This window comes from Pagrus pagrus, assembly GCF_965226575.1.
Source record: "Pagrus pagrus genome assembly, chromosome: 1".
Taxonomy (NCBI): domain Eukaryota; kingdom Metazoa; phylum Chordata; class Actinopteri; order Spariformes; family Sparidae; genus Pagrus; species Pagrus pagrus.
Window position 1 is genome coordinate 11,194,035 of NC_140185.1, and position 27,152 is coordinate 11,221,186.

Here is a 27,152-nt window from a genome sequence, read left to right on the forward strand (position 1 = left end):
CACAAGATAACAACAAAGTGAGCGTCAATGGAAGTTAACAATAAAACGGGATGACTATCACAAATGAGCAATGTTGATCAATGTCTTCATATTTTGTTTGTGATGTGGCTTTTGGGTTTGTGTTTTCTGTAAAGGGATACTGTTTGTGTCGTTCAACACTTCTCAGCCATGATCACAGACGAGATTTTAAAGTTTAATTACCTTAAATTTAGTCTCATTCGCCAAATTCTCTATCCCATAAGTAGCAGTGGTGACCTAATGAAACACACCGTTACTTTGAGTAACCTTTCTCAGGGTTTGAACACTGAGATGACAGTTCATACGGAAATCAACAATGTTGCAGAGTGGTGCAAAGAGAACCATTTACTGCTCAACGTCAGCAAAAGCAATTAGCTAATTGTTGCAGAAAAAAGAAGGCAATGACACACACCCCTGTCTACATCAGTGGAGCTGAGGTGGAGCAGGTGAACAGTTATAGATTCCTTGGAATTACCATCACTGAGAACCTATCATGGTCATCACACATCACCACCCTGGTTAAAAAAGTACGGAAAAGGCTCTACTTCCTACAGAAACTTGGAACGGCTAAATAAAGCATCCTGACTGGAAACATCACAAATCGGCACAGTTCTTGCACGACCCAGGACAGGAAGGCTCTACAGCGGGTGATTAAAACCACCCAGAACATCACTGGTAGGCTACTCATATTCAGTGCATCAGTGACATTGGTGAAGTGAGATGTCTGCACAGAGCCCAAAGGATACTGAAGGACAACACCCACGCCAACCTGTCTGTTCACCCTGCATACAGAAGTATCTGCTGCAATAACAAGACTACAGAGCAGCTTCATTCCCCAGGCTGTGAGACTCCTGAGCTCATCCTCAACAACAACACTTAACACTCCATGAAATCGAAGTAGCAGGACTCAAGAACAATATATCGTTTTTTGAACTCTTGTTTATAGTTTATTTTACTGTTAAATCATTACTGATATCGTTGGAAAGCAAGGCCATTTTACTCCTTTTGTATTAGCAGGCAGAAGCACAGACTGTCATGGTTTTTACAAAATAATTAAAAAGGTATGCAATAATGTGACAATGAGCTTTTTAGTAGATTACGAGAGTAGATTACAATGCAGACCATTTCTGCTAAATAAGTGGCACAATAGCCTACATTGACTGCATTTATGGTATTTTTTTTATTTGATCTTGTTTATTTTGCTACATATGCAGTTACTTGCAGTACTCAGTGAATGTCTGGCCACTTCTTCATGGTAAAAGAAGCCACGTTAGGAGTGGATACTCGGATGGTGGTCTTTTATTTTGAAATGCACTGGGCGGATGTTGATTCGGAAGCGCTGTTGGAGCAGTTGTGGCTTCCTCAAACTAGCTACATGGCTAAAAACCTCCGATAAAACAAAAAACTTCGCCTGAGACAGCGGGCAAAAACACATTTATAGCTCAAGCTGAACCGTTCATGAAGTAATGACGTGACGTCGCTGTCGGCAGTGACCGTTAAGGATTTTAAACCTCCGCATCACTTCACACAAGTGTCCGGACAGAGCAGGATGCTAGCATGTGTCGTCAGCAAACCACTGCAGGAAATTAGCTTGTTAGCTTAGACAGCCAGTGAAGTGTTATTATGAGGCTTGATTTTTCATCTTTATGCTCATACTCGATTTAAAAAAGCCCTGTACAATGGACCCCGAGGCAATAGTGATCCGTATAAAGACACCGTCAGGGGACATGGACTCGTCCGTCGACTGTCCATCTCTTCTGAACTTCAATGACTTATTGGTGAGTGTTTACAAAGCTACAGAGCTAGTTGTCACCCCTGTGTCTACTTCTGTTAAAAACAGTTGTACAGTAAACACAGTTTAGGATTTGACAGCTTAAGTTTCTTTCTGAACTTGTGTGAGCCAAACAAATATCAAGTATCACAAGTATCTTAAACTAAACTATTAAGTCATGCCATTGTGTTGTGTATCTGATTAGTTATATATCTCTTCTCTTATCGAAACAAACTGTCTGCATCTGTCTAGAGTTGTAAATCTGTACTTTATTATGTTACCCAGTCATAATTCACTATTTCAGGTCGCAATCAGAGATGTCATGCCTGAAGCCACTGTCACGGCCTTTGAATGTAAGTTTCTGTTTCACTGTTTCATGCTGAAACATTTATTCTCCAAGCTGTTGATGACTTGGAAAATGACAAGTGTAAAATGCATCACAGTACTTTTTAAACTGATAATCTCAAAGTGTACACCATTGAGAACTGTCTCAGTGACACTATTATCAATAGTTAAGATACTGTAAATGACAAATCTCTCCTTACTACTCTATGGGAGCCCTTTGATTATCTTTCCCATAAGTTTTTCACTTAATTAAGGTCTGTTAAGATGTTTATGGTTACTGAATGTGAAGAGGGCAGGAAAATGCAGTCACAAAAGTTATTCTATCGTGCTCTTCCGTGCGTATAAAAAATAATATATTGATGCTATTTTTGGATAAACAAGATATAGTTTTTGAATTAGAGCTTTTGCTCTTCATCTGTTGAAAATGTCCAATTATATTTTCTGAGCAATTTTGACACATAAAACAGTTTGTAACCAATCTTTAACAGCTAGTGGTGATGCTCATGGTCTGTCTTAATGAGTGTGCTGTAGTTTGTGCTTTTTGGATTATTCATAACAACTTCCTTTGTCACATAAGACAGAAATATGAACAACATAATACCGCTTATAAATGCCAAAAGTAGGGCTGGGCAATATATTGATATTAATTAATCAATATAATGAAATGAGACTATATATCGTCTTAGATTTTCGATATTGTGATATCATGATTTGGCATAAGTGTTCCTGGTTTTAAAGGCTGCATTACAGTAAAGCAATGTAGTTTTGAACTTACCAGACCGTATCACTTGTTCTAGTGCTTGCCTTAACGCACTTAGTCATTATATCCACATCACTGATGATTGTTTATCAATAATTTCATTATGTTTTGTGAAATTACCAACAGTAAATACTGATGAAATAATGATATTGAGGTATTTTTGGTCAAAGATATTATAATATTTGATTTTGTCATTATCGCCCAGCCCTAGCATTAATAAAGTATTTTTTTTACACACAAACACATACACACACATACATATACACACACACATTTATCCAGTCCAAATCTTAAGATACTTGTGTGTTTCTCAGATGAAGATGAGGTGGGGGACAGGATCACTGTAAGAAGTGATGAAGAACTCAAGGCCATGTTGTCATATGTGAGTATATAAATACATTAATTTATAATGTTTTCATCATGACATACATCCATGCCACAAACTACATGTCTACTACCACCGTAGCAGTTTTCTTCAGGACTGTTTCTTCATTACAAAATAGTTCTGATCAAAAAGTTTTCACATCACTGTAGCCATTTCTGTTTACAATGTAAATACAACATTAGCTTCTCTGTTATCCATTCAAGGTTTCTCACATAAACTTTAATGTTCATTTTGTGCAGCTCCTCTAATCCACACCAAGGGTCCAATTATAAAGAATATAGAGTGTTGAATGTTGAACAAATTGTAAAGCCCTCTGGACAATTCTGTGATTTTGGGGTTCAACAGTTTCTGAAGTAAACTTTTTGACTCACCTGCTAAGGTGACTGGTAGATGAAGCCAAGCATGTTTTTACCTGTTAAGATGTATGCATATTGGATATGACTTTAATTATAAAATATTCAATATTATAATATTGAATTATAAATATTAAAGTATAAATACTGTAAAAAAAAAACTGCCATAGTAAAACAACTTAAGTTCACAGAGGTACCTTGGAACATGTACCGTCTAACAATTTGTTTTGATTTTCATTTTAGAATCTGCGTATGTAGTAATGAATGGACTATGAAAAATATTTTAAAATGCTGCAGTGAAATATAAAGAAAGTAATGACAATGCAGGCCTATGTATTTCAGCAAAGGAAAATAATGGAAATAATAGAAAGAAAAATAGAAACTACCCCATTTTATACAACCCTTGAGGCCATTCAGGTATTCATTTCTGAGTTTACGAGGTGCACTTGAATGAACAATGAAGTTCCTGTTGGTGTCCATGCACTATGTCTTACAAAGAGATGTACATAGAATCCAGATTTTACAAGGTCCACCTGAATACACCATGATGTCCCTGTCCCATTCCCTGTCCCTGTGTGTCCAACTCAACACAGACAGCAGCTAGAAGCAGCGCATCCATGAATGACACAAAAAATGGATTAGAGACTGTCAGCATAGTTTTGGTTGAAACATATACCCACCAATGTGGTGGGTAAATGTTACTTTCCAAATGAAATATCTACCCACATTGTATGCTTGGTGAATGTTAACTTTGGGCCCTGTATACAAATACAATAAACTTGACTGTATTTTGATTGCGTTGTGCAGCACAGAGCAAGAGCCACTCACTTCCCTTTTACATTTGGCCAAAAGTCGTAGAGACAGGTATCTCAAAACCTTGGTACATAAAGCTGAAACTGTCGGTTTAAGTGTTTGGTCTCCTAGCTGGCATGAAAATGGCTTAACGTATTGAAAAGAAGCCACTCAGGGAGCAATTTTAAAATCTTTTTTAATTTCACATATATTTTTGCAGCAGTATCATATTTCAGAATTACAGGATGCCTTCCATGGTCACCTAAACCTTATCTGGTGATGTTCAAAATCACCACCTCAGGGCTGACAGTTAAGAAAACACTCGCTATAGTGTGGTGAAAGAGGCACTATTGGTCTGGTCTAATCTAAAAAGAGAGAGGTACATGCTGATGACGATACAAGATTGACACATTTTGACTTCTTGCTTTCACCTCTACACTAATATTCTATTTGTCAGCAACTCAGCAACCTATAAAGATTTTTCAAACCATATAGCCCCATCCAGTTGTATTTAACCTTAGGTAATAAACAGCTCATTGGTGGTTTGCAGCCACACACACACGTACACAAACATACGCACAACCATATACACTTTCACTACCCATTCAGCTCCCCCACCTACTGCAGTACATTTTCATATTCCACCATACTTACTGTTCATGCCATGGACAGTAAGAGTAATGGCTTGTAATGGGTTTCTCTACGAGGTACACTGAAAGCTAAATGAACTGTCAATTTTTATTATTTATTATTCAGTACTTAAAGTTTTGCCTCATTAAAGAGCGGGCCCCCCTGGGCTGCAGAATTGTTCAAAATCTACTTTCATCTGTGGATGTCTTTTACCCCCCATCAGCTCACAATGATGCTGCTAGAGCCACAGGCACAATTTACACTCCTTGTTTTTTGTCCATTTTTATCATGCATTCACTTGTGGTTGCCTTTTAATCATTAAGTAGCATAGGGTAGCAGGGTGATTAAGCAAAAAGAGACAGCTGTTGTGCCAATGAGCGTTGTGAAACAAGGATGGAAAAGTATTGACCTCAGCCAGCTTTATTATACACAAATCCAGCTGACTTGTTTTGAGGTAATTTTGCGGTTTTGCTTGCTGTGTTGTGTGTCCTGTTTGAATGGGAGTAGCTATATTCATTCAGCAACTAAATTGACATTAAGATGCTACAGATTATGATGGTCCAGTGCTGTTGATCCATTTTATCAGGAAATATGTATATGCATAATTTAAGATCCTTTTATTATGATATAAAGCTTATTATGATACTAGTATAATACATGATCAACTAAATATCAGCAACTTTCACCTGTGCCTTTTTAAAAAGCAGAGAAACTGCAATACAGCTATAACAACCACAAGCTTGAATTGGAGCTATCAGTGTACCTGGTAGCCAGTCTTTTGTACAATCAGTATTTTTAGTTAAATATCAACGACCTTGTTCTTTATTAGGGATGTTGTTATGAAGTAATTTTTTCCAGACTTTCACCCGGAAGTTTAAACTTAGACTAGTTGATCAGTCTAAAAGTAGGAAAACGGTGAGAAAGCAACCAAAATTACCAAAATTGCCCATTATCTACTCACTTACCAATAACCAATAACATTTATTGAAAACTAAATTCAACGTAACTAAAAGCTGTTGGAAAATGCCTGATTATTACAACAGCATTTTCATTGGGTGAACACAATCGCATGGCAAAAATATGTCAGTTAACCAATGTTGTAATGGGATGTTGTTTTTATTAATATGTAAATTATATGTCAAATAAAGAAATGACACAGAAGACATGACATTCTGTGCAAATTATCAATGTCAATATATAATTTATTTGTGTACATTCATAAAATGATATGTTTTACCAATAAATATTTCTGTTGCAATTAGCAAGGTAGCAATGTTTACATCTCACACATCTCTAATCTTCATCATGTCATCAGTACTTCAGAACAGGCGGCAATAAACAAACATTATTATTTCATTTCATAATGTACAATGGCAGCTTATTGTCCCAACACTTTATTCGGATGATGTGAAACATGTCATGGCAATATATTAATTCAGGACCCCGACCTGCACCTCGCTCTACCCAGCACAAATATTTTGTATCCACAATGCTGCACTGCTTCGTCCACAAATTTCAAAAGCCATTTGCACAATGAATTTTTTGGCAAACAAATTCAGGAGCCGTGTAATGGCTTTCTACTCCTCTTGGGACATCCAAGTATACAAAAAGCTGCTGATCACCTGGAAAATACCGGGCTCACTAGAATATAATTTACACTAACCGAGTACTTTAAATGTCTTGCGCAAGAGTTATGCATTTCAGCCGTCATTTGCATTTGTGTTCAGATGATTATTTTCATGTCGTGGTTGTTTGCTGTGGTTGCCATTTGGCCTCCTCAGAGACCCTAGTGGATTTTTGCCTCAGTGCTGTTAATTCCAGGTGAGCAGACAGCCATTATGTGAAATTAATAGGAATTAAGAGAAACCAGCATGTTAGGTGAAAGGTGGGATAATTCATTAGAGTCTCTCATGGTTACCTCTTGTGTGCATGTGTTTCTGTGTGTGTGTGTGTGAATGTTTGTGTGAATAAATATTTAACCAGACTTTAAATATGCTGTCACGACACAGTTTTTTTTCTTATCCAACATCTGTGCTTTAACATTGCCGAGTGAAAAATTCCTGCTCCTTGTTGCAGAGCAAAATTAATGCTCAAATTCTGCACTTAATTAACATCAGTCTGCAGAGGGCATTTATTGTGAAAAGTATCGCCCATCACTGAGAACATTGATTGCTACATGCTCCTGTGAGACCGACTAGTCTTCCAGGCATCTCTAATCATTGTTCGACACCTTGAAAGACAGACGCCCCTGTTCAAAGTTAAAGACTGGCCTGTGTCAGGTGCTAAAAAAAACATGTGACCTCATCCGTTCCTCGCTCAGCTCCCCCTGGAGGTAGTAGCTCTAATTCCACTATTCTTACTCCCATTTCCCCTTAGTCTGCTAATGATGATGAGACCCAGTCTCTGCTCCCGCTCTCCCACTTGTCCCTCAAGGCTGAGCGATGGTATTTGGCGATCGGACACTGTTTAGTTATTGGCCAACAATGGAGAATGTCTTTTAATAACACACCTACTACAGATTAGGTGGTAATTGCAGCCTTAATCAATAAGCTAGCTGAGCGGAAAATTAAAGGTATGTGAAGCCCGACCCCCCCCCCTCCACTCACACCCTCAACACACACAACACGTTTTTTGGTATTAGGCCCATTGTTCGGATGTGGCCTAGTGAGAACGCTGGAGGGCGAAAGCAGAGGGCTAGGAGCGAGGAGGGACCTGACAGTGATAAATAGGCCTTTTAATAACAGCTGTGCCACTTGGGTAGCCATTCTGATCCATTCCCATCCAAGCCGGTCCCATCGTCCTCCCCCTTTCCTCCCCCACAATGAGAGAGCAAATTTACATATTGCTGTGATGACTTGGTAGTTCATAGCTGATTGTAAATGAAACACAATGAACATATGTAGGTGTAGACTACATAAAGACACTCATCTTCTGAAGTGTCTGACAATGACTACTGTCTGATCATTTTAGTTGATTGGGAGCTTCAAATCGGAGGGGACATAAACAAAACACACACACACTCACTCTCACAGTTTAACAGATGGTTTGGTTAACTGAAACATCAATTATTGCATTGCCTTGGCAAGCGTGTGAGAAGCTCCAGAGTGTGTGTGCACGTGTTAGTCCTGTAGGATATGAGTGTTTGGTGAGCTGTTGACCTGGAGGAGAGAAGGGTTAATGCTACACTCCTTCAGAACAAGCCCACAGGGCATTGGTCCTTATTGGCAACAGATTTCAGCACAGCAAGCGCCCATTTTTGGGAACAGTGCAGACTAATCCTGTCGTCATTTAAATAAACATTATTGTGGGTGTAATATTCTAAAATGTTTCAGCATAGTGCTTCCTTGTCATCTTGTCTAAGCTAAATATATATATATTTTTAATTCTTTTTAGAAAACACATTTTAAATCATTCCTTATTTATGAAACGGTTTTGATGGTTTTCTTAAAGTCCCCCTCCTGTCAAAACATGTTTTTCTTCTTGCTTTTTCAGTTGAATGTTTGAGTTTCCCTGTGTATAATGAGGTTTGTGCAGAGTTTGACGATAGATGGCTGTTTTCACATTCATTGCTAAAAGTGTAAATTTTCTTTGTGCTCACTGAAAATCCGATTTTTAAGGACCGGGCCTACAAGTGTGATTTGTGACATTACAAATTGTAAGCCAATCCTGCTCCAATATTCAGCATACACAAGTGTGATGAAAAAACTTGAAGCCTCCAGCGCACAAACACTGAGAATGGATTTTGAAGTAGACATCTTGTGTCCAACAGTTAAACTTTTTATTTTGCATATTAATATATTCTGGAAATTTTAATGAGAGCGAACATTATGTTTTAATGTTTTTCATGTTTTAGACAACGTCAGAAGCACACCATTGCTCTCAACTGTGTATTGACTTTCTTTTCCCCCTTTAGTACTGCAACACAATGAATGAACAACGCATGAATGGACTGCTGCCGGACCCTCTGCAGATTTTTCCACGAGGTACAGAGTGACATGTTGCAGTTTATCATGGATTTGTAATGCTAAAAGGCTCAATACATCTTCGTAATTAATGTGTTGACAACTAATCACAAGCAAAAGTTAATTAAATATATAAAATTATTCCCACAATTTCACAAATTTGGGTAAAAAACGGGAGCATTCGGTGGCACTGCAGCCTCTGAACATTAAAATTCATAGGCTCATGCTGTTGTGTTGACAGTCATTTATAAATCAACATTTCTTTTGCTCCAAGGACATCGAAACTACAAGCTTGTGTTCAGGCATTGCCCAGATCTCTTGTGTTGTGTACTTTCTTCCTGAGCTGGTTTTCACTACAAATGCTTTTTCTATACATTTCTTTTTTCATATGTTCATATAGTTTTCTCACCACTCAAAGTCATACATAACCGCTAACAGGCCCTGAGGGCAAAGTGACGAAACACTTTATTGTCTCTCTCCTTTACTCTGCATCTGGCATTCTCTTTCAGTCGCTTTCGGTCTCTTTCTCTGTGATTCTGTTTTTTCTTCCTACCTCCCACCAGCTGTCTCAAGAGCCCAACATCTCAATCACTCTCTTGTCTACAACTAATTTCAGAGTAACCTTCATTTCATTTCTTCTTCTTTTTTTTTCTTTATAAAGAACTGATTCCTTTTCAGCACATTTGTAAATGGCCCAGTGATGTGTTCTACAATCTAGTCAATTACTGTTTCAGCCGGCAAGACTCCAGGGATCCGGAACATACATGGCCTGAAGGTACCTATCTCAATAATTGTTTCAGTTGCCTTACACAGAGAACAAGGGGAGGGGAGGGAGGGAAGTTGAGGCAAATGGATTGGTAACGCTGTGTTCCACTTATTGAAATGTCAATTGAAGTCAAGGCTCTCCTTTTCTTTCGCTCATTTTCTTGCTCCCCTCGTCTATGTTTATGTATGGGGATGGCTGGCTGTGGCCGATGCAGAGCTCGTCTCTGTTATTCTCTATCTCACTGTATTCTTGTTCCATATAGATGATTAAGAGCAAGGTGTTATGCTGAAACCTTGATCCCCCTCCAGATCATTATGATCTGTGATCCTCTTATTCCATATCATAGAGAGAACTTAAGCATTGGTTAGCGCAAGTCAATAAGGAGATGTCATTGTTCAACCATGAAATTGTCATTACAAGCCCCCGTCTGCCATTTACAAATGGCCTTCTACAGACCTTCCCATTTTATGTTCGGCATATGTTGCTATTGAAAATCCTTGCTAATTACCATGGGTTAAATGACTTGACACCTCCTCCATCTCTCCAGATGATCCATATTATATCCATCTCCATTTCAATAATAAAATCACCCCCCTCTAAATGCTAAAAGTATATCCTCTGAGGAGCTTCGATAACAACTACTCAACTGTGTCAGTTTTTTTTTTGTTTTTAAGGTCAGGGGTCTGTTTTGAGAAGATGATGTTTTCTAAAAAACCTTTAGTCCTCTGGTAATCTTTCCCCTCTTTTCTCTGGTTTTAATATAAAAGTAATTGGCTGAGGGGGAGTCTTGTGCACTGTTTAAATTAGGTCTTCCTGGGCACTAATTAAAGAGAGAATCCCCGTGCTTTAGTGGACCCAACACACCGGCCTTTTGACCTCAATTAAATGAGTTATTTTTAGTATCCTCTTTACAGGGTCTTGTCTCTTCTTTTATGTACGATATCTGGGTGGAGCATGGGGGTCTTTGGAGTAAACATAAATGCTGATAAATGTAAATGTAAATCCTCTCCTCTCCTCTTCTTACTCCTCTCCTTAGTCCTCTCCTCTCCTCTCCTCTCCTCTCCTCTCCTCTCCTCTCCTCTCCTCTCACTCCTCTCCTCTCCTCTCCTCTCCTCTCCTCTCCTCTTCTTACTCCTCTCCTTAGTCCTCTCCTCTCCTCTCCTCTCCTCTTCTCTCCTCTTCTTACTCCTCTCCTCTCCTCTCCTCTTCTTACTCCTCTCCTTAGTCCTCTCCTCTCCTCTCCTCTCCTCTTCTTACTCCTCTCCTTAGTCCTCTCCTCTCCTCTCCTCTCCTCTTCTCTCCTCTTCTTACTCCTCTCCTCTCCTCTCCTCTTCTTACTCCTCTCCTTAGTCCTCTCCTCTCCTCTCCTCTCCTCTTCTCTCCTCTTCTTACTCCTCTCCTCTCCTCTCCTCTCCTCTCCTCTCCTCTCCTCTCCTCTCCTCTTCTTACTCCTCTCCTTAGTCCTCTCCTCTCCTCTCCTCTCCTCTTCTCTCCTCTTCTTACTCCTCTCCTCTCCTCTCCTCTCCTCTCCTCTCCTCTTCTTACTCCTCTCCTCTCCTCTCCTCTCCTCTCCTCTTCTTACTCCTCTCCTTAGTCCTCTCCTCTCCTCTCCTCTCCTCTCCTCTCCTCTCCTCTTCTCTCCTCTTCTTACTCCTCTCCTCTCCTCTCCTCTTCTTACTCCTCTCCTTAGTCCTCTCCTCTCCTCTCCTCTCCTCTCCTCTTCTTACTCCTCTCCTTAGTCCTCTCCTCTCCTCTCCTCTCCTCTTCTCTCCTCTTCTTACTCCTCTCCTCTCCTCTCCTCTCCTCTCCTCTCCTCTTCTTACTCCTCTCCTCTCCTCTCCTCTCCTCTCCTCTTCTTACTCCTCTCCTTAGTCTTCTCCTCTCCTCTCCTCTCCTCTCCTCTCCTCTCCTCTTCTTACTCCTCTCCTCTTCTTACTCCTTTCCTTAGTCCTCTCCTCTCCTCTCCTCTTCTTACTCCTCTCCTTAGTCCTCTCCTTATTCCTCTCCTCTCCTCTCCTCTCCTCTCCTCTCCTCTCCTCTCCTCTCCTCTCCTCTTCATACTCCTCTCCTTAGTCCTCTCCTTATTCCTCTCCTCTCCTCACCCGCCTCCATTCTCTCCTACGAAAGCCAATTAACCTTCAGGCTGAACTGAGAGCTCGTGTTTTGTTCTTGTTCATTAGGGGGTCTGGCCATATGTCTGTCTGTCTGCCTGTCTTTTGGCCTTGACCACTTAAAATGTGTCTGTTGTGCATGTGTATGTGTCCTTTCACATTTGTGTGTATGTGTTTGCGCACCATCAGGTTAATACAAGACCTAACCCAGCCAATGACTGCACTCATGCTGTCCCAGACTCCATGGCCAACAACAGGTGAGCTTGCTGGGGCATGAGGAGCATGTGTGACTGCAATAAACTACATTTGGATGATAGAGGAGTAGACTGATGTCTGTGTACCTGTGCTGTTTCCTCCTCCAGCTTAAAGAAATCCTCTGCTGAGCTGAAGAGGATCCTGACAAATGGGCAGGTGAGCGTGTGTTTTGGGTTTAAGTTGCGTCCGACCACTGTTATCTCACTGCTCCTGCTCACTGACGAGAACACATTCACACAAGTGGTTGGCTCCTCTATTGATTTTCTGTGATGCCAGTTGAAGGCGTGTTATACAGATTGTGTGTTTGGTTATCGTCTCTTTACTGTGCTGCACAGGGAGCGGGAGGTCTGAGGGTTCCTGAGAGCTAGCCTGTTACAGTCATGTCTCTCACACACACACACACACACACACACATACTCACACACAATAGCTAGCGTGTCAGGAAGACAATTAAGCCAGGGGCCTCTCAGGTTTCTGCTGTAACACAGTGAACTAATAGAGCTGTTCTCTCCCTTTTCCTCCATCCTTCATCCATCTCCTCTCATTCTCTTACCCCCCCAGTCTCACCATGTTATCTAATCAACTGAGGTGCACTGGGGGGAGAAACGTGTGTGCTTGCATGTATGTTGTGATGCCTGGCTCTTTTTTCTATACAAAATTAAAACTTGGTATCACACAGTGATACTAAATCATCAACAAATAGAAAAAGGACTGGGAAAATAATCAAATGCAGAATTATTCTCATTATAAATTCTGGCCACTGTGGATGCAAATAATAACAATGTTTTTCATTCCTAGAATGTTTTTCATATTTCATATTTTGCAGTTATAAATTCTGGGATTTTCAGCATACTAGCATTTTGCAATAGAGCTCAAGAGTGACCTTTCCAATCCACTTCATTCACTCCTTGACATTACAGAAAATCCTTAAATAAAGAGTTTTAAGCCTGGAACCAAGCCAACCAACTACCAGATGAATTGTGACCATAAAACATTTGATTCACAACCAAAACATTTTAAAAGAAAGAAAGGCAAAACAACAGGACCGTGTATATGATAATTTAAAGAGTGGATGACTCCTTGTCTATAAACCGATGATTCTTTTCCAACGTTTTCCAACTCACAAACACTTGTACGTAGCCTGACCAGTGATTTTCACTCTTTTGGAGAATTTTCCTAATCTATACAAACACACAGCATGTCGTAAAGGGGAATCATGGTTGCTCTGTGGTAATTTAACATCAACAATTTGATCATAGATTACCAGTGATAGCGGTAACTAGCTAGCCAACATTACTTTCCCGGGTTAAATAAGCATTTCCATGTCAGCAGTAAGCTCCACCAATCATAGACATAGCTGTTACCCTTTAGGACTGTAGATAGTGTTGGAAATCTCCATGACATCGAGAGTAAAACATGTTTTTCTTGAAAAACAGGTTTTTATCATTCAGACTTATGGCTTTTACAGGAGCATATACAAACATTTCATAATCTTTTATCTTGTGGTAAGTCTATCTCAGATGATTATGGCATTATGACTGATAACATTATCAGTTCAGAGTATGAATGGGATTTTCGCCCCCAGAACCTCATTGTTGAGCTCTGTTGTCCGTTTATGGTTACATCAATAGGACTTCTTTTATATTGTAAATAAAATGGCTTTTCAGTTTAGTGAAGGTTTTGTATCATAGTAGTCGCTGTGAAATGTATTTCATGAATGTATTTAAAGTATGGGACAAATATTTTTAAATATGCTTGTGGCACTGTTTATTTTCAGTGACAGTATTAAAAGGGAGATTCAAACACAGTTGTTAGTAATAGTAGTACAGTTATTGTTGCAAAACAGTAATGGAGTCAAAGTTTTCCTCAGTTTTTTATAACTATCCACACAGTATCATCAGACAGTGCATTGCCCTACTCTACCTTTAGGGCTTTTAAAGATCTAATGCTATCTTCTTCAATGCTGATTGGTTATTGTTATTTGACATATATTCACGTGTTCTAACTAAATCAGAACCACAGGTTTGTCTTAGTGCTCTGTTTAGATGAATGTCATTGACGTATAGAAGGATTTTCCATGGTTATTTCAAAATGGGTGAGAGGAGACAGCCATGTTGGGTCATGCTACATTATATTATACACCCCTGACACTTTTTATTTTATCAAAGTAGAGTGGAATGACAACAGCAAACAAATCGTCATTAAACTCTACATCAGTCACTCCCCCGCTCACCAAAGCACAATGTCCTCCTTTTATAAATTGGACAGCAAATGTTGTATTGATCTCCTCTTCTCCTCCTTCTGTTTTCTCTCCTTATGTTGCTGAACTTGGAGTGACCTGAGCACTCGTCTTGTTTATAGCCCCCAGTGACAATGTAGCCCCCCCCCCTCTCCTTTACTTTCTCTCTCTCTCACCTGTGTAGTTACTCAGATCATCTACTGGTTGCATGTCTTCTCATGTTATAACATCTAAGTACCATTATTGTGTAACTGTGTGTGTTTGTGGCTCTGCAGATAAATGCCCAAGATATCCACTATCAAGAGCAGCTTGGCCATGGAAACGGAGGCACGGTTTACAAGTAAGTGCTTGCTGGCACAAACATTACAAGGCCACAACACAATAATGGATATTGACACTGAAGAGATTCCTCCATACAGTGCAAATATTAAGGAAGAATGTCTCAATTTGTTGCCAGTTTCAGACTGATGTGTGATACAATTCTTGACTTTTCATATTTTTTCTGCTCATTCCATATGGCAAACACATCACTCAGTAGGGTTCTGTGAAGGGCACTCCATTGTTCACCACCTTTTCTCTGTTCCTTCATCTGTCCATTTATCTCAGCGTTCAGTGTGACATCTATCAGGCTGGTTGTACCTGCATTTATTTATTCTGGTCTGAAGGTTGGAAACATATATGATATTGATTTGGGGCTGTAAGGTGTGACAGCAATTGACTTAATCTGTCTATAGTACAGCACATTACCTGCCAGGATAGAAGAGCTCCATCCTCTCTGGCCAGACAAATGTGTTACTGCCCTGCTAACGTTATGACAAGGTTGGCATTTGTGTTACTCTTTTATCCTTCTTTTCCCCACCTTGTGTTTCCTTCTTCCCATCAATCCTTAGCTATTGAGCTGTTTTATTGAGATTGAAGTATTGATCACTGCTCAGGCTAACCTTGACTTGACAGAGTGGTCTGCTTCAGACGGTCCCCAACAAACCCAGTAAATTTTCCATCTAGCAAGTCTTTTTTTTATTTTCACCCCTTTCTTTCAAACCACCTTTTTATGACTTTGAGATATTTTCATTAAGAGCCAATCCCTCATAGTTGGAGGAGAATAAGATTCCTGATAAGTTTGGCACTAGAAATGGTTACACTGCACTGGGGAAGGCCAATATTGCAAGCCCAACAACTTCTCAGTCAATTTAGCCCAGTGAAAAATCCATATGCTTTGGTGCTGAAATTTTTATGGTTGGAAGGAGAAGATAAACACATATAGCTTAAAAAAAACAGCCTTGTTGTTGATGTTATTAGTGAGTGAGCGGAGGAGACCCAAAATACTTTCACAGCTTGAAGATGTAATCTTTTTTAAGCATACCATGTCCCCAGTTTGTACTACACACTAATTGTAAGGAGCTACTTTATTTGCTTCTTCATCCTTCTGAAAATGTCCCAGTTGAGGTCAACAGTTCCCCACCCTGCTGAGGATAGCTGGGGTGATTACTTTTCTGTCTACAGATTATTTTTCTGAAACTTCAAGGATGCCTCTAAGTCATTGTCAAAGCCTCTAATAAGTCCCCACACCCTACAACTGGGCTTTTGCTTCCCAAACTACCGCAGCTGCCTTCTTGGCTGGCTTGCTGGTCCTTCTCTACTGAGTCAGCAGCTTAGTAAGCACCAACCGTGTCCTGGGCAGCCTCTTCTTCTGGAAAAGTTTTGAAGAAGGTCCACTATGACACCATGTACTCACCCAATCTCCAACATGACACTAGAGAGGTCAGCTCAATGATGAACTAAAGTCCTTCTGAATAGAGCCGTAAACCAGGTATTGTTGGCAAACCATGCAGGTTCACCTATCATTCAATGCAGCTGAAGAACAAACAGAACAGTTGGCTGCTCAGCCACCTCATCAATCCAAGTGTGTCATGCATTTAATTGCTAATACATAGTTACTGTAATTGTAGACCTTTGACTTGAGGTTTTGCATTGACATGTACACAAACATACAACTGTCTATGAGCACAAAAGTCCAGATCTGCCCTGGCTACTCTGCACTCTGCCTGTCCACATCGCAAACACACCTGCACTTAATGCAGGACTCTGTTTGTCCACATATTTGTTCTGAACCCTAGAGCTTGCAGACTATTGGTGATAAGGTACTTAAAGAACAACTTTAATTCTCGAGTGAGTGCCATGAAAAATAAATGAATATAATCTGTTAGTCATTATTTGTTTTTAAACAGAAAAGGTAAAGTGTTCCAAGCATCCTGTCCTTATATTACTAGTCATTAGAGCTAAATTAAACTCAAAATTGTTATTTTGTTACCAAATCGGTGTTAATTGTGTTGGTGGCCTTGACATCAGCTCCTAGAAATTTTCATCAGTAACTGTTAATTGCTTCCCTGTTCTTTAATTTTAATTATTTTCTCACAGTAAGAAAAAGGAAATATTTAATGCAGCTCTTCACTTGCCGTCACCTTGTATCAGTTTGGCTGAATTTTTCGCTTAAACCGTTCTAATGAAAGTAGTAAAACTTCTATTCTCTGTGAATATCTCATCACAAGTATTCACTGTCAAAAATAAATTAACGTATTTTAAGACTAAAACAGGGATACATCTGAATTATCCAGTCTGTCTTCACAAAACCCTTATGGTGGGATTGTCTTAACTGTCTGAACAGGAAGATGAGATTATCCAATCAGGTGCATAAACAGATGATAACGTGAAGAGACTTAGTTGGAACAATCCCCTAAATCTACTGTCTATCTCAATCAACCCAACCTTTTTGTTTCTGTGCAGAGAGAAAAGAAAATGGCATTACATAAGAACGGTTTAGTCTACTATTTGTCTGGTTTTGTCAGCTGTGTTTACAGTAGAATTCCATTGAATAAAAGAGCCAGATATATCTTCAGATTACAGGCTATCAAGCTGTGGTATATCTGTTATTCTTAAGAAAAAGATGAGAGTTTTCTCCATCAATGCATTTTGTTGTTATTCTTTATGTTCAGTACATGAACTGTCTGGATATAATGACAGCAATCCAGTTTTTTAAACCGAAGAAAGACGATTCAGCTGCTACAGTATGCTTAGAAGTAAACTATATTTTCCTACAACTTGTGTTACATTTTTGCAGCTGTGGCCATTGGTTCTTTTACGTGTGTTCATCTAATTAACTGCTGAGATCTTGGATTGAAACTGGGCAGGAAACTCTCTGAGGCAGATAAAATAAACGTAATAATGTAATAATTATAAAACGTAAATGTAAGTTGCTGCTGACTAGCTACTTTCATGATGTGTCAGATAGTGTTGTGTCAGCCGATATCTATAGCACATAACAAGGCGCCACGCAGACACAAGTAGTAGTCAAAAAAGACCCTGTAAAGAAATAAGTGCAAGTGTTTTGATGCATCCTGGTCCTCCAATATGTGTTGCCCGCAACTTTGTATTTTGAATATTTTTGATATATTTAGATTAGCATATTATTTATATTAGTCAGCCAAAGCAAACAAAATGTTTCTGTATCCAGTAGGAAATTAGACATTTTTTAAAATACTGTATGTATACTCACTGAGGGCCTGGACAGGTTTCTTGCTTGCTTAGAACCAATTCTGTGTCCTTTTCAGCCTCTCCCCTTTGGTCCAGCTTATATTAGGCTTATCACGTGTGAAAAGCACTACCACTGCCCACCTTTTAACCTCTTAGCCCATTTATGACCCAGAACCATTTAGACTCAATTGGATGTTACCAACACCTCAGCTCTCCATAGCCACATTGTGACCTAACCATCCATCAATGTCGGCCTTTGTTTTTTATTACACACTCTCTCAGAGGTCCATCTTGTCCACCAATCTAACTGACTCTACGGCTTATAAATACAATAACAAGGACACAAAGGCTATTCTTGTGACTCATGGATCGAGAAGTGCAATTAAAACGGGCACATTTGCCTGGCTGTGAGTGTGGTGACATCTACTTAGACATCACGCCTGTTCCTTTAGTCTCACAGCCCATTTTCTCCATTGATTTTGTTTTTCATCTCATTGATTAGACTGTATGTTGAAGGGCTGAACCTGTTTGGTTAATTGGTGGTAACCTTGTATCTTGTTATCAGACATTTTCAGATTTTGTCTAGAACTAGTAGAACAGAATTGCAGTTTACACCAAGCATCGCACAGTAGTGCATCTTGAGTGAACTCTTTTGATTGGTTTTCATCTGCCTGCCTGTTTTTTGCATTTGATTTTACATTGTATTTGTGCACTGATTGTGCTAGAGATGAAGGTTGTGGTGGCTTTTTGTTTTGGAGGTGAATTGTACTGTACGTGCTTCAGACAATCAAGCAAAATTATTTAGGAGCCTGAAAAAAGCATAATCTGAAGCCTTGGTGTGAAAAACAAAACAAAAATACATTCACCTACAACATCTTGAAAAGCCATCATGAAGTGTTTTGCAGCCTTAAGGTAAATGGTCATGAAATAATTGTGTATGAAATGGTTGAATCTTTGGTATCCGCTGGGGTTTAGTGTGACCCAATGATGTTCCAATTAATCCTAAATGGGACATTGTGTAAACTGTGAAACCTAAAGTATACGAAGATCTTGCTTTAAAACTTATTGCCTGTAGGTGTCACAAGGCGTGTGATTTTGTACCACTTCACTTCCTTGCTTGTAGATGGTGACACTGACGCGTCTACATCTGCATGTGTAAAATGTTACCGTTCTTAAATTTCTTTGCTGTAGGTAGCACAATGTGGCGTATTAAGTAAACATAATGCTACCTAGCTGACGGTCTGTACACCAATGATTCCCAGCATTTTTCCTTAAGGGATCCCTTTGTCATCTCTGAGTAAACTAAACAACAAACAACTGCCAGTACAGAAAGACTGAAAAACTGTATAGTTAGCTGAAATTATAAACGCAGTAACTGCAGGAAGTTTATGTAAAACAAATAATTCCTTTGAATTGTGTACAGACATGAGTTTATTAACAATGATATTGTTTTATGTTTAACAATCTCCTTTATTTTTTCTGACATATCCAGTTCTTTATTACCCCAGGTGCTTGGCCATTGTTCTATTAAGTCTTTCACTTGTTTTAGACAGAGAGTGAAAGCTTTGTGAAATAACTGGTGTTCAGGACTCTTATCCTGCGAGATTTTTTTTTCTAAGTTTATATCTAAAAATATAATAATAATAATAATAATAATAACTAAATAATATAAAGTTTCTTTTAGTTTTCTTTACAGAAATGAATTAAACGCTAAGATATAGACCTTTTTAACATTTTAAAAAGAGAAGTTGTCTTACAACCTTCAAGAAAGCCCCCTGACTGCCAGTGAATTTTTGGCAAGTACTAGTACAGAAGGGGCCGGGACCCCAGGTTGAGAATCGTTGCTGTACACCATCTCATTAAAATGACGTTTGACTTTACTTCGAAAAGAGGGTTGTTCTGCTGTAATTTCTTTCTCAGCCACAAGAGGCCTGCTCTTAAAAGTGATGTCATTTATGGAATTAAAGAATACAGATTTTCACTTTTCTTGCATGGTAAAGTATATACAAAACTTTCAACTTTGACATTTGGATATTTAATAGGCCTTTTTGTGTGTTTGTGTGTGGGAGTCGATGTTTAGGCTTCTGTGTCAGCTAGGAGACCCATTACAGCCGTATCAGGTGAGAGAGTCAGGTAGAGAGAAAGGCCGCCCGTCATCCATGTGGCAGTGTAAAAGTACCACGTTAGCCCTGATCCAGGACAGGAGGCCAGTCTGCCCCAACTTCAGAGACACAGGTAGAGGCCCTATGAATACTGCATGATGGAGCTTTTATTACAGAGCGAGCTGGAGTGTAAATAAGATCCAGGCAATGGGGCACGTTTACTGGGGTCAGATCAGGGGGAAGTGGCGGGGGGTGGCTATGTAACCTTGTCCCCATGTCTCCCACTGTCACAGGCCTGTCACTGTAACTCATACAGGGATGCTCGGCCCTGAGGTGGTCAAGGACAGTCTGAGAATAAAGCTTTAACCAAGCAGTAGTCACACCATGTCTCCAGCTTTAAAACCTGCCCTCAAAACACATTTGTTAAAACTTATGTATATCTAACTTGGACTTACAGTTTATCATTTTACTATTACCCAGTAAAAATTAACCATAATTTGTGAACAAATCCAGTAAATGTGGGTCTGTAGTGCTTATATCATGGGGATATTAGCCGTTATTTCTCATGAGAACATATAATAGAAACCACCCTGTGAAAGTCCTGTACATGGATGATGTCGGTGTCCAAAATTATTTACAGAAGTCAGAAAAGAATTAATAGATGTGAGACTTTGCAAAAAGATACATACAGAAAAATTATGAACTCACAAACTCTCAGATAAAACTTCCATGGGCTCGGTATGTCTTTTAGCGTGTCCAGACTTCTAATTGAGAACTACAAGTTGTTCACCATGGTGAAGACTAGTTTTAATCTTTTTCAGACTGCCTTACACACACAACCTACCCATTCAGTATTTAACATGTCTACCCCTGTGATCTTGCCTCAATTAACATCTTAATCTTAATTAAGAGGAAGCAGTCATGCTTAACTGATATTGATTGTAGCTTAAAGGAAGACCGAGACATCAAAATGGAAACAAGGCCATCAGCCTTATGTGCAAAGAGCTCCTTTCCAGAAGAGATGACGTTTAAGATAAAAAACTCTTGAGGCAAAAAGAAATAACATGGTCCAGTTAAGTCAAAAGAAGACTTACGGTTTGCTGCTATTACATATTTATACATCCACATTTATATATGTATATTTTTGCTTTGGTTAAGTTGGACATAAGTAGACATAACTTATATTTTAACTTTTGTGATTCTGCGACATGTAAGATTCAAGGAAGGAAGGAATTTAAATTAAAGCAAATAATGAAAATACTAATTAAAACCTGAAATGAATGAAGATTTGAATATGTGTGATCACTTTTTGTCTTTTAGTTGAACAGTCTTTAGTTTTCTTTTTGAATTCAGCTGTGATGAGACTGTTCATAAAGTTGTGTAAACTACAGCTCACATATAACTTGGCCTAGCTACAGTCAGACACTAGTCTTTGTATACCTGACATGGCACTAATAGGTGCCATTAATTAAAGGCCTGAGCCAGTTTTGAGGTGTCTGGCCCAAGAGCAACATGATACTCCAATCTAAGACGCATTAATCACACCTTGCACCCTACACATTCTCTCTGGAAGACCCACTGACAGGTGAGCAGCCAGGTATCACATTTACTAAAGCTGCTTGCAAGCTAACCAGACTGTGTGACGTCCACTACCCCCACCTCATCCCTGTCACCTGACAGCTGTTGGACAGTATTCGTCCTTGAGGATTGTATGTTGAGAGGTCCTGAGGTATTGTCACCGGTGCCGTAAACTAACCTTCAAGGGCTGTAACTAAAGCCGATGTTTGGCATTAAGGAGTTTGATAATTAAATCATTACGGGGCCCGTCTGTGACTGCTGCTTTACTTGCAACTCAAAACTCTGTCTGGAACAACGAGTAATAGGGCTGACTGGATCTGGTTTTGGGTGGTGACCTCTGACCTCTAGCAGAAATTAGTGATTTTGTTGCGCTGACTATTATCGCTGTGTTTAGTATATTATATTAATAATTTGGTATTGCTCTGACCACAACTTATTATGAACCATATCAGAACTGTGACATCTTTTTTGCAGTGTGTGTAATAAATGTAATGGGACTGCACATTTTCAAGGGGAAAATAAAGGCTATGATCAGAGCTCCTCACTGGGCAGAAAGCTTTTTTTTTTTTCAGAAAAACAAAAAAAAAAGAAAACTAGCCTTCAATAAAACTACTCTAAGTTTAAAAAATGAAACACAAAAACTTACCAAATTCATGTAACTGCTTTCATCAGTTTTCTTTCATATCATCTCCTGTTTTCTCTCTAGAGCGTACCATCTTCTTGGCAAGCGAGTTTTAGCTGTCAAGGTAAGAAGATCTCTTTCTGTGTTGTTGATAGTAGTTACTGTTTGATAAGTGACCCTCAATCAGGTCAATCCCATCAGAACATCAACAGAACTTCTTTACTTTGTATTTATGGAAGGATCTACCTTATTCCTCCATGTTTGATTACAGGTCATTCCCCTGGACATCACGGTGGAATTACAGAAGCAGATCATGTCAGAATTAGAAATCCTCTACAAGGTTAGTTTTGACTGATTTTACCTGTTCGTCTTTACCAAAACATTTTCTCTTCTCTTCACTGAATGTTGCTGTCCAACCAGATCTACACCGTTAATAAACCACAAGTCTCTTAACTAATGAAGTGTCATCTATCGCCACCGGTCTCACAATGTAAGCCAAGGATCAGCAGTATATGGACACACATGCAACATACACATGGACTAGGCATGTGAATATACTGATCGACGTCCTGTTTTGCTAAACTATCACTCTTCTAATGCAATGGATGTCAAATTAAATCATAAATAAAGTTTTTTTCCAAACAAAAACAGTTGACAGACTTCAAACTGATGCTCCTGATAGACCCCGAAATAATTCAGTACTGCACAAAGTTGCAATTTTGCTTTCAGAGTCCCAATCGAATGATCTCTTTTCGCTCGACTTTCTGATTAGGAAAAATGTATAAAAAATGATTTCGTATCACAGATAATTTTTTTGGCATGCTCTTTAATAATTACATTGTCTCTTCTCTCGATTACAGTGTGATTCACCCTACATCATCACTTTCTTCAGTGCCTTTTTTGTAGAAAACAGGATATCCATATGCACAGAATTTATGGACGGTGAGTTTCTCTGCGGTAGAAGCTAGCCAGTAAATCTTTTTTTTTTTTCTTCGCCAGCCACAGAAGAGACTTTGGGGAACTGTCCTCTGTCTCTCTACTGTGTATCCATTTACACTTCTGCAGATCAACAGAACGTCTTATTGCTGTGAGCTGCTTAGCATGCCTGTGTGCTAAAAGCTACAAGGGTGTGATAAATCTTGACTTAAGTGCATTTGTAGGTGCGTTTGTATGTGCGTGTCTAGACTGGTGCGAGATGGGGGACTGCGTATGTTTTTAAGGTGTGTGTGTTTGTTCGAGTGTGTTTTAATGTAGTGATTCCCCTGTTTCACACATTTGGCAGCTTGTCAACAAAGTCTGTCAAACCTCTCAGCACTCTTCATGAAAACTTTTCCTCCATCAGCCATTTCAAGTTGTACTTATTGCAAACAAGAAGTTAAAACACCAGCTATGTTTACATGGACGATATTTCTTAATTCCGATTCAAATCATTCTGATTGAAGATTTCGGGTCAACTATTTACATGGGATGGAATTAATGAAGTCTGTCTGAACAGCTGTGTGTAATGTGCAAACTGATGTTACTTCATGTATTCCACTTCCTGTTGGATAATTTATCTCTTTTGCGCGTGTTTGATCTGTCCTGAAGATGGATAATTATCGTTATCTATGTTAAGTTTTATAAGAATTTAAATTAAAAAAAGCTCCCCGCAGTAGACCAGTTCACCTTACAGAAGAAGCCACCATCTTTGGTAAGGGGAGAAACATACGTCAGTATGCATTTACATCAAGACGGGCGGCGTGCACAGAAAGAAAGCAGCCGGAGAATAATCAGGTTATGTTTACATTGGACACTTTTGATCATTTTACAAAAAGGTTGCTCCTCTTCAACCGAAATTTTGTTAGGGCTGGGTCTGACTGTGTTCATATGGAGCATTTTTATTCTGTTTGGGGTTTTTAACAGATTGAATAATTTGTCTTTTGCAGGAGGTTCACTGGACGTGTACAAAAGAATTCCAGAGCACGTTCTGGGGAGGATCGCAGTGGCAGTAAGTTTTCATGAAATAGCCAAAATCTCTGAATAGTTTAATTTGAAATCGAAAGGTGTGTTTTGCAGTTTTTACAAACATTTATTTAAATTTGTAATCCGTATAGTGTAGAGTGTATTGATTGTGAACGTCCGTGTGTGCCTGGCAGTCACAGATTTCAGCGTAACCTCTTATTTGTTTGTCGGATACAGAACATTTTATTAATGAAATAAAAGAAAAAGGAACCACAGGTGTGAATTTTTCAATTAGCTTCTGTTTGGTGAAGTGGTGGACAAAGTCAGTGTTGTTTTCCCCTTATACTCCAGTCTCTGAGTCTCCCTTTCTCCCTCCCTTTCTACTCTAGTTAAAACTAGCATTTTGATAGAAATGGCCTTGGTGTTGATAAATACATGTCTCTTTTCCACACTCATTATCCTCTCCACCTTGTCTTTTCTATCTCCCCCCTTTAACTTTGTCCATAATCAAACAATGACAGCTATTTAGTCAGTGTTAATTCTAATTCACAGCTTTCCCTCCTTTCTGCTGTCACAGTTGTTAATTATCACAGAAGGGAAAGCACCCAAAAGGGTGTGAGTGAAGCTGCACACTGCAGTTGTTGCACTCTCAACACCACCTTTTGAGGCAGCAGGACTTCAGAGAGCTTTTGTGCTTCTTTAATTTATCTCGGAGGTTGTCGTTCATCAGAAAAGGATGACAGGAGCCTAGAGGCTAGAATCAGCTCTCACATCCCATAAATGAAAAAATCTTCACAAAGCAGTAATACACATTGGGAGATGAGTAATACTTACACAAAAATTTAATGATTCCGTGGCTGTTGTATAAATCTCGGCAGGCAGGCAGAGTCATATGTGAGAGCTGTAAATACAACACCTCCAAGGAGATGCAGCAAAGAGGTGTCCTTTCTACATCCCCTAACCAACTCAATTAATTTCTTTAATCCTGAATGAGCTACATCTCAGTACTGAGGTCCTCCCTAATTACTTGGCTCCTCACTCGATCCTGCAGAGAAAGATCCTGTGAAGAAACATTTTCTTGTTTGCTTGTATCTGCTGTCTTCTTCCTCAGGCAACACAGTTTTAAGCCTCTTTCCCAAAATAAAAAGCACAATAGAATAGAACCCAGTACAAATCCACACTGTTACTCATCCATAAATATGAAGTTTAAAGATTGGCCAGATTCTGTGAAACAGGCAGTATAAGGGCAACATTAAGACAACTTAAAAGACAGCACAGCAGTATGCAAACCTTTTGTTATATTTCAGGGTGATATTCACCCTGAAATATAACAAAAGGTTTGCATACTGCTGACCTTTTGTCAGCAGTATGAATACTGCATACTGCTGTATTCAGACCAAATCAGGCATTGTGGCGATTAGTTCAGGATTGTGCGACAGTGTGGGAGGACACAACTGGGTGTGGTTTCGTTGTTTGGTCCATGAACTTTGCCTGGATAGTGCCCAATTTCTGGCTCCCAGCTTGGCAGCAAAAACACTTCTAGAGTTTTTTTCTCCCCTGCTAGTGCAGTCTCCTGCAAGCTTGATGTTATTTGATCCTTCAAACAACATAATAGAAACTCAGAGCGATTTGGCGGACCACTGAATGTTTGTGCACGTGTCTTATTTTGGCCTATATGACAGTATCTGTTTGACCCTTGCACCAAATGTGTCACATCAGCGTCACGTTATAAGAAACCACGATAAACTTCCCTTACAATTATTAATTAAGTAGTAGGATATATTTATTTCATTTAACAAATTTAGTACAAACGGCTTGAATAACAGTACTTTTGACCAGCCGGTCTGATGGCCAGCTCATGTGATTGGCCACCGCAGCATGACTTTGGTTTACGTTCTCCCAAAAGTCAATTCTGTTTCAACTTTTCACAGCAGGACTGCTGTACTCACACGCACAATGAAAGGAAACAGCCTGTTTTTGTCTGAATGAATTTGTCTGGCCTTTGGTGAGCTTCTGTGGCCCTAGTTGTTGCAATGACCAGCACTCTTGGCACTAGCAAGCCTTTGCCGGCCCTTAGTCTGGGGCCCTTGGAAGCTTACTAACCGCCTCAGTGATGTGTGCTATGACAGCCAGGTTGTGAGGTGTAAACAGGGTTATTGTCATTATTTCTCTACGCATGAGTTCAGTTTGTATAGTTAAACTTGACATTAATTAAGTAATTAATTATTCAGCCATATGTGCTGTATGAACCTTGAATGATGTCGGAATTATTGTTTTCGCTCTCATCTGTATCTCTAGGTAGTCAAAGGCCTGACATATCTATGGAGCCTGAAGATACTTCACAGAGGTGAGTAAGGTTGAGCACGGGCTCTGTGTTTTTAAAAAAAAAAAAAAAAGCAAGAGTTTATAAAGACGAACTGCAGAGTGCTGATGTTGCAGTTTTATCAAGCAGTTTGTCTCCGCAGATGTCAAGCCTTCCAATATGCTGGTGAACACCCGGGGACAAGTCAAGCTCTGTGACTTTGGTGTCAGCACGCAGGTACACTGATTTGTTTGTGTGAGCATGACAGAGAGAGGATGGAAGAGAGAGAGGAAGAAAAACAATTGTCTATAGCTGCATCACCACAGGCCGGTGCAATCTGTGTGTGTGCGTCTACGTGCATATGGTCAACCTGTCAATCACTGCATTCATTTTCAACTCAAAACATCGGCGTGGTCCCAAGGGTCTTCCTCTCACATTAACTTCCCCCCCACCTCCATTGTTCTGCAGCCTCCAAAAAATCACTTGTTATAATTATGACCCACACACACAACAGCAAAGCCTCATTGATATGTATTCAGTAGATGTGGGGAAAGCGTGGGTGGCAGACAATAGCCTCGTCATTGTGTGCGCATGTGTGTGTTTGTGTGCGTGTCTGTGCGCGCGCGTGTGTGTGTGGCTGTCTGTTTGTAATGTAATCATCAGGGACAGACCTTCAACGTTTCCCCAAA

The 27,152-nt window shown here is 39.5% G+C and overlaps 1 protein-coding gene across 1 annotated transcript in view; it reads left to right on the top strand.

The window, feature by feature from the left end:
• The first annotated feature begins 1,360 nt into the window (after positions 1-1,360).
• Positions 1,361-27,152, top strand: part of map2k5 (mitogen-activated protein kinase kinase 5) — a 61,963-nt gene continuing 36,171 nt past the window's right edge. Inside the window, exons 1-14 of the mRNA XM_084366704.1 lie at positions 1,361-1,796; positions 2,094-2,142; positions 3,209-3,276; positions 8,968-9,037; positions 9,751-9,791; positions 12,083-12,150; positions 12,256-12,304; positions 14,663-14,727; positions 22,305-22,344; positions 22,492-22,560; positions 23,081-23,162; positions 24,146-24,207; positions 26,460-26,508; positions 26,627-26,700. Coding sequence (XP_084222830.1) covers positions 1,665-1,796; positions 2,094-2,142; positions 3,209-3,276; positions 8,968-9,037; positions 9,751-9,791; positions 12,083-12,150; positions 12,256-12,304; positions 14,663-14,727; positions 22,305-22,344; positions 22,492-22,560; positions 23,081-23,162; positions 24,146-24,207; positions 26,460-26,508; positions 26,627-26,700 — 918 coding nt within the window. The 5' untranslated portion in view covers positions 1,361-1,664. The remainder of the gene's footprint in view (positions 1,797-2,093; positions 2,143-3,208; positions 3,277-8,967; positions 9,038-9,750; positions 9,792-12,082; positions 12,151-12,255; positions 12,305-14,662; positions 14,728-22,304; positions 22,345-22,491; positions 22,561-23,080; positions 23,163-24,145; positions 24,208-26,459; positions 26,509-26,626; positions 26,701-27,152) is intronic.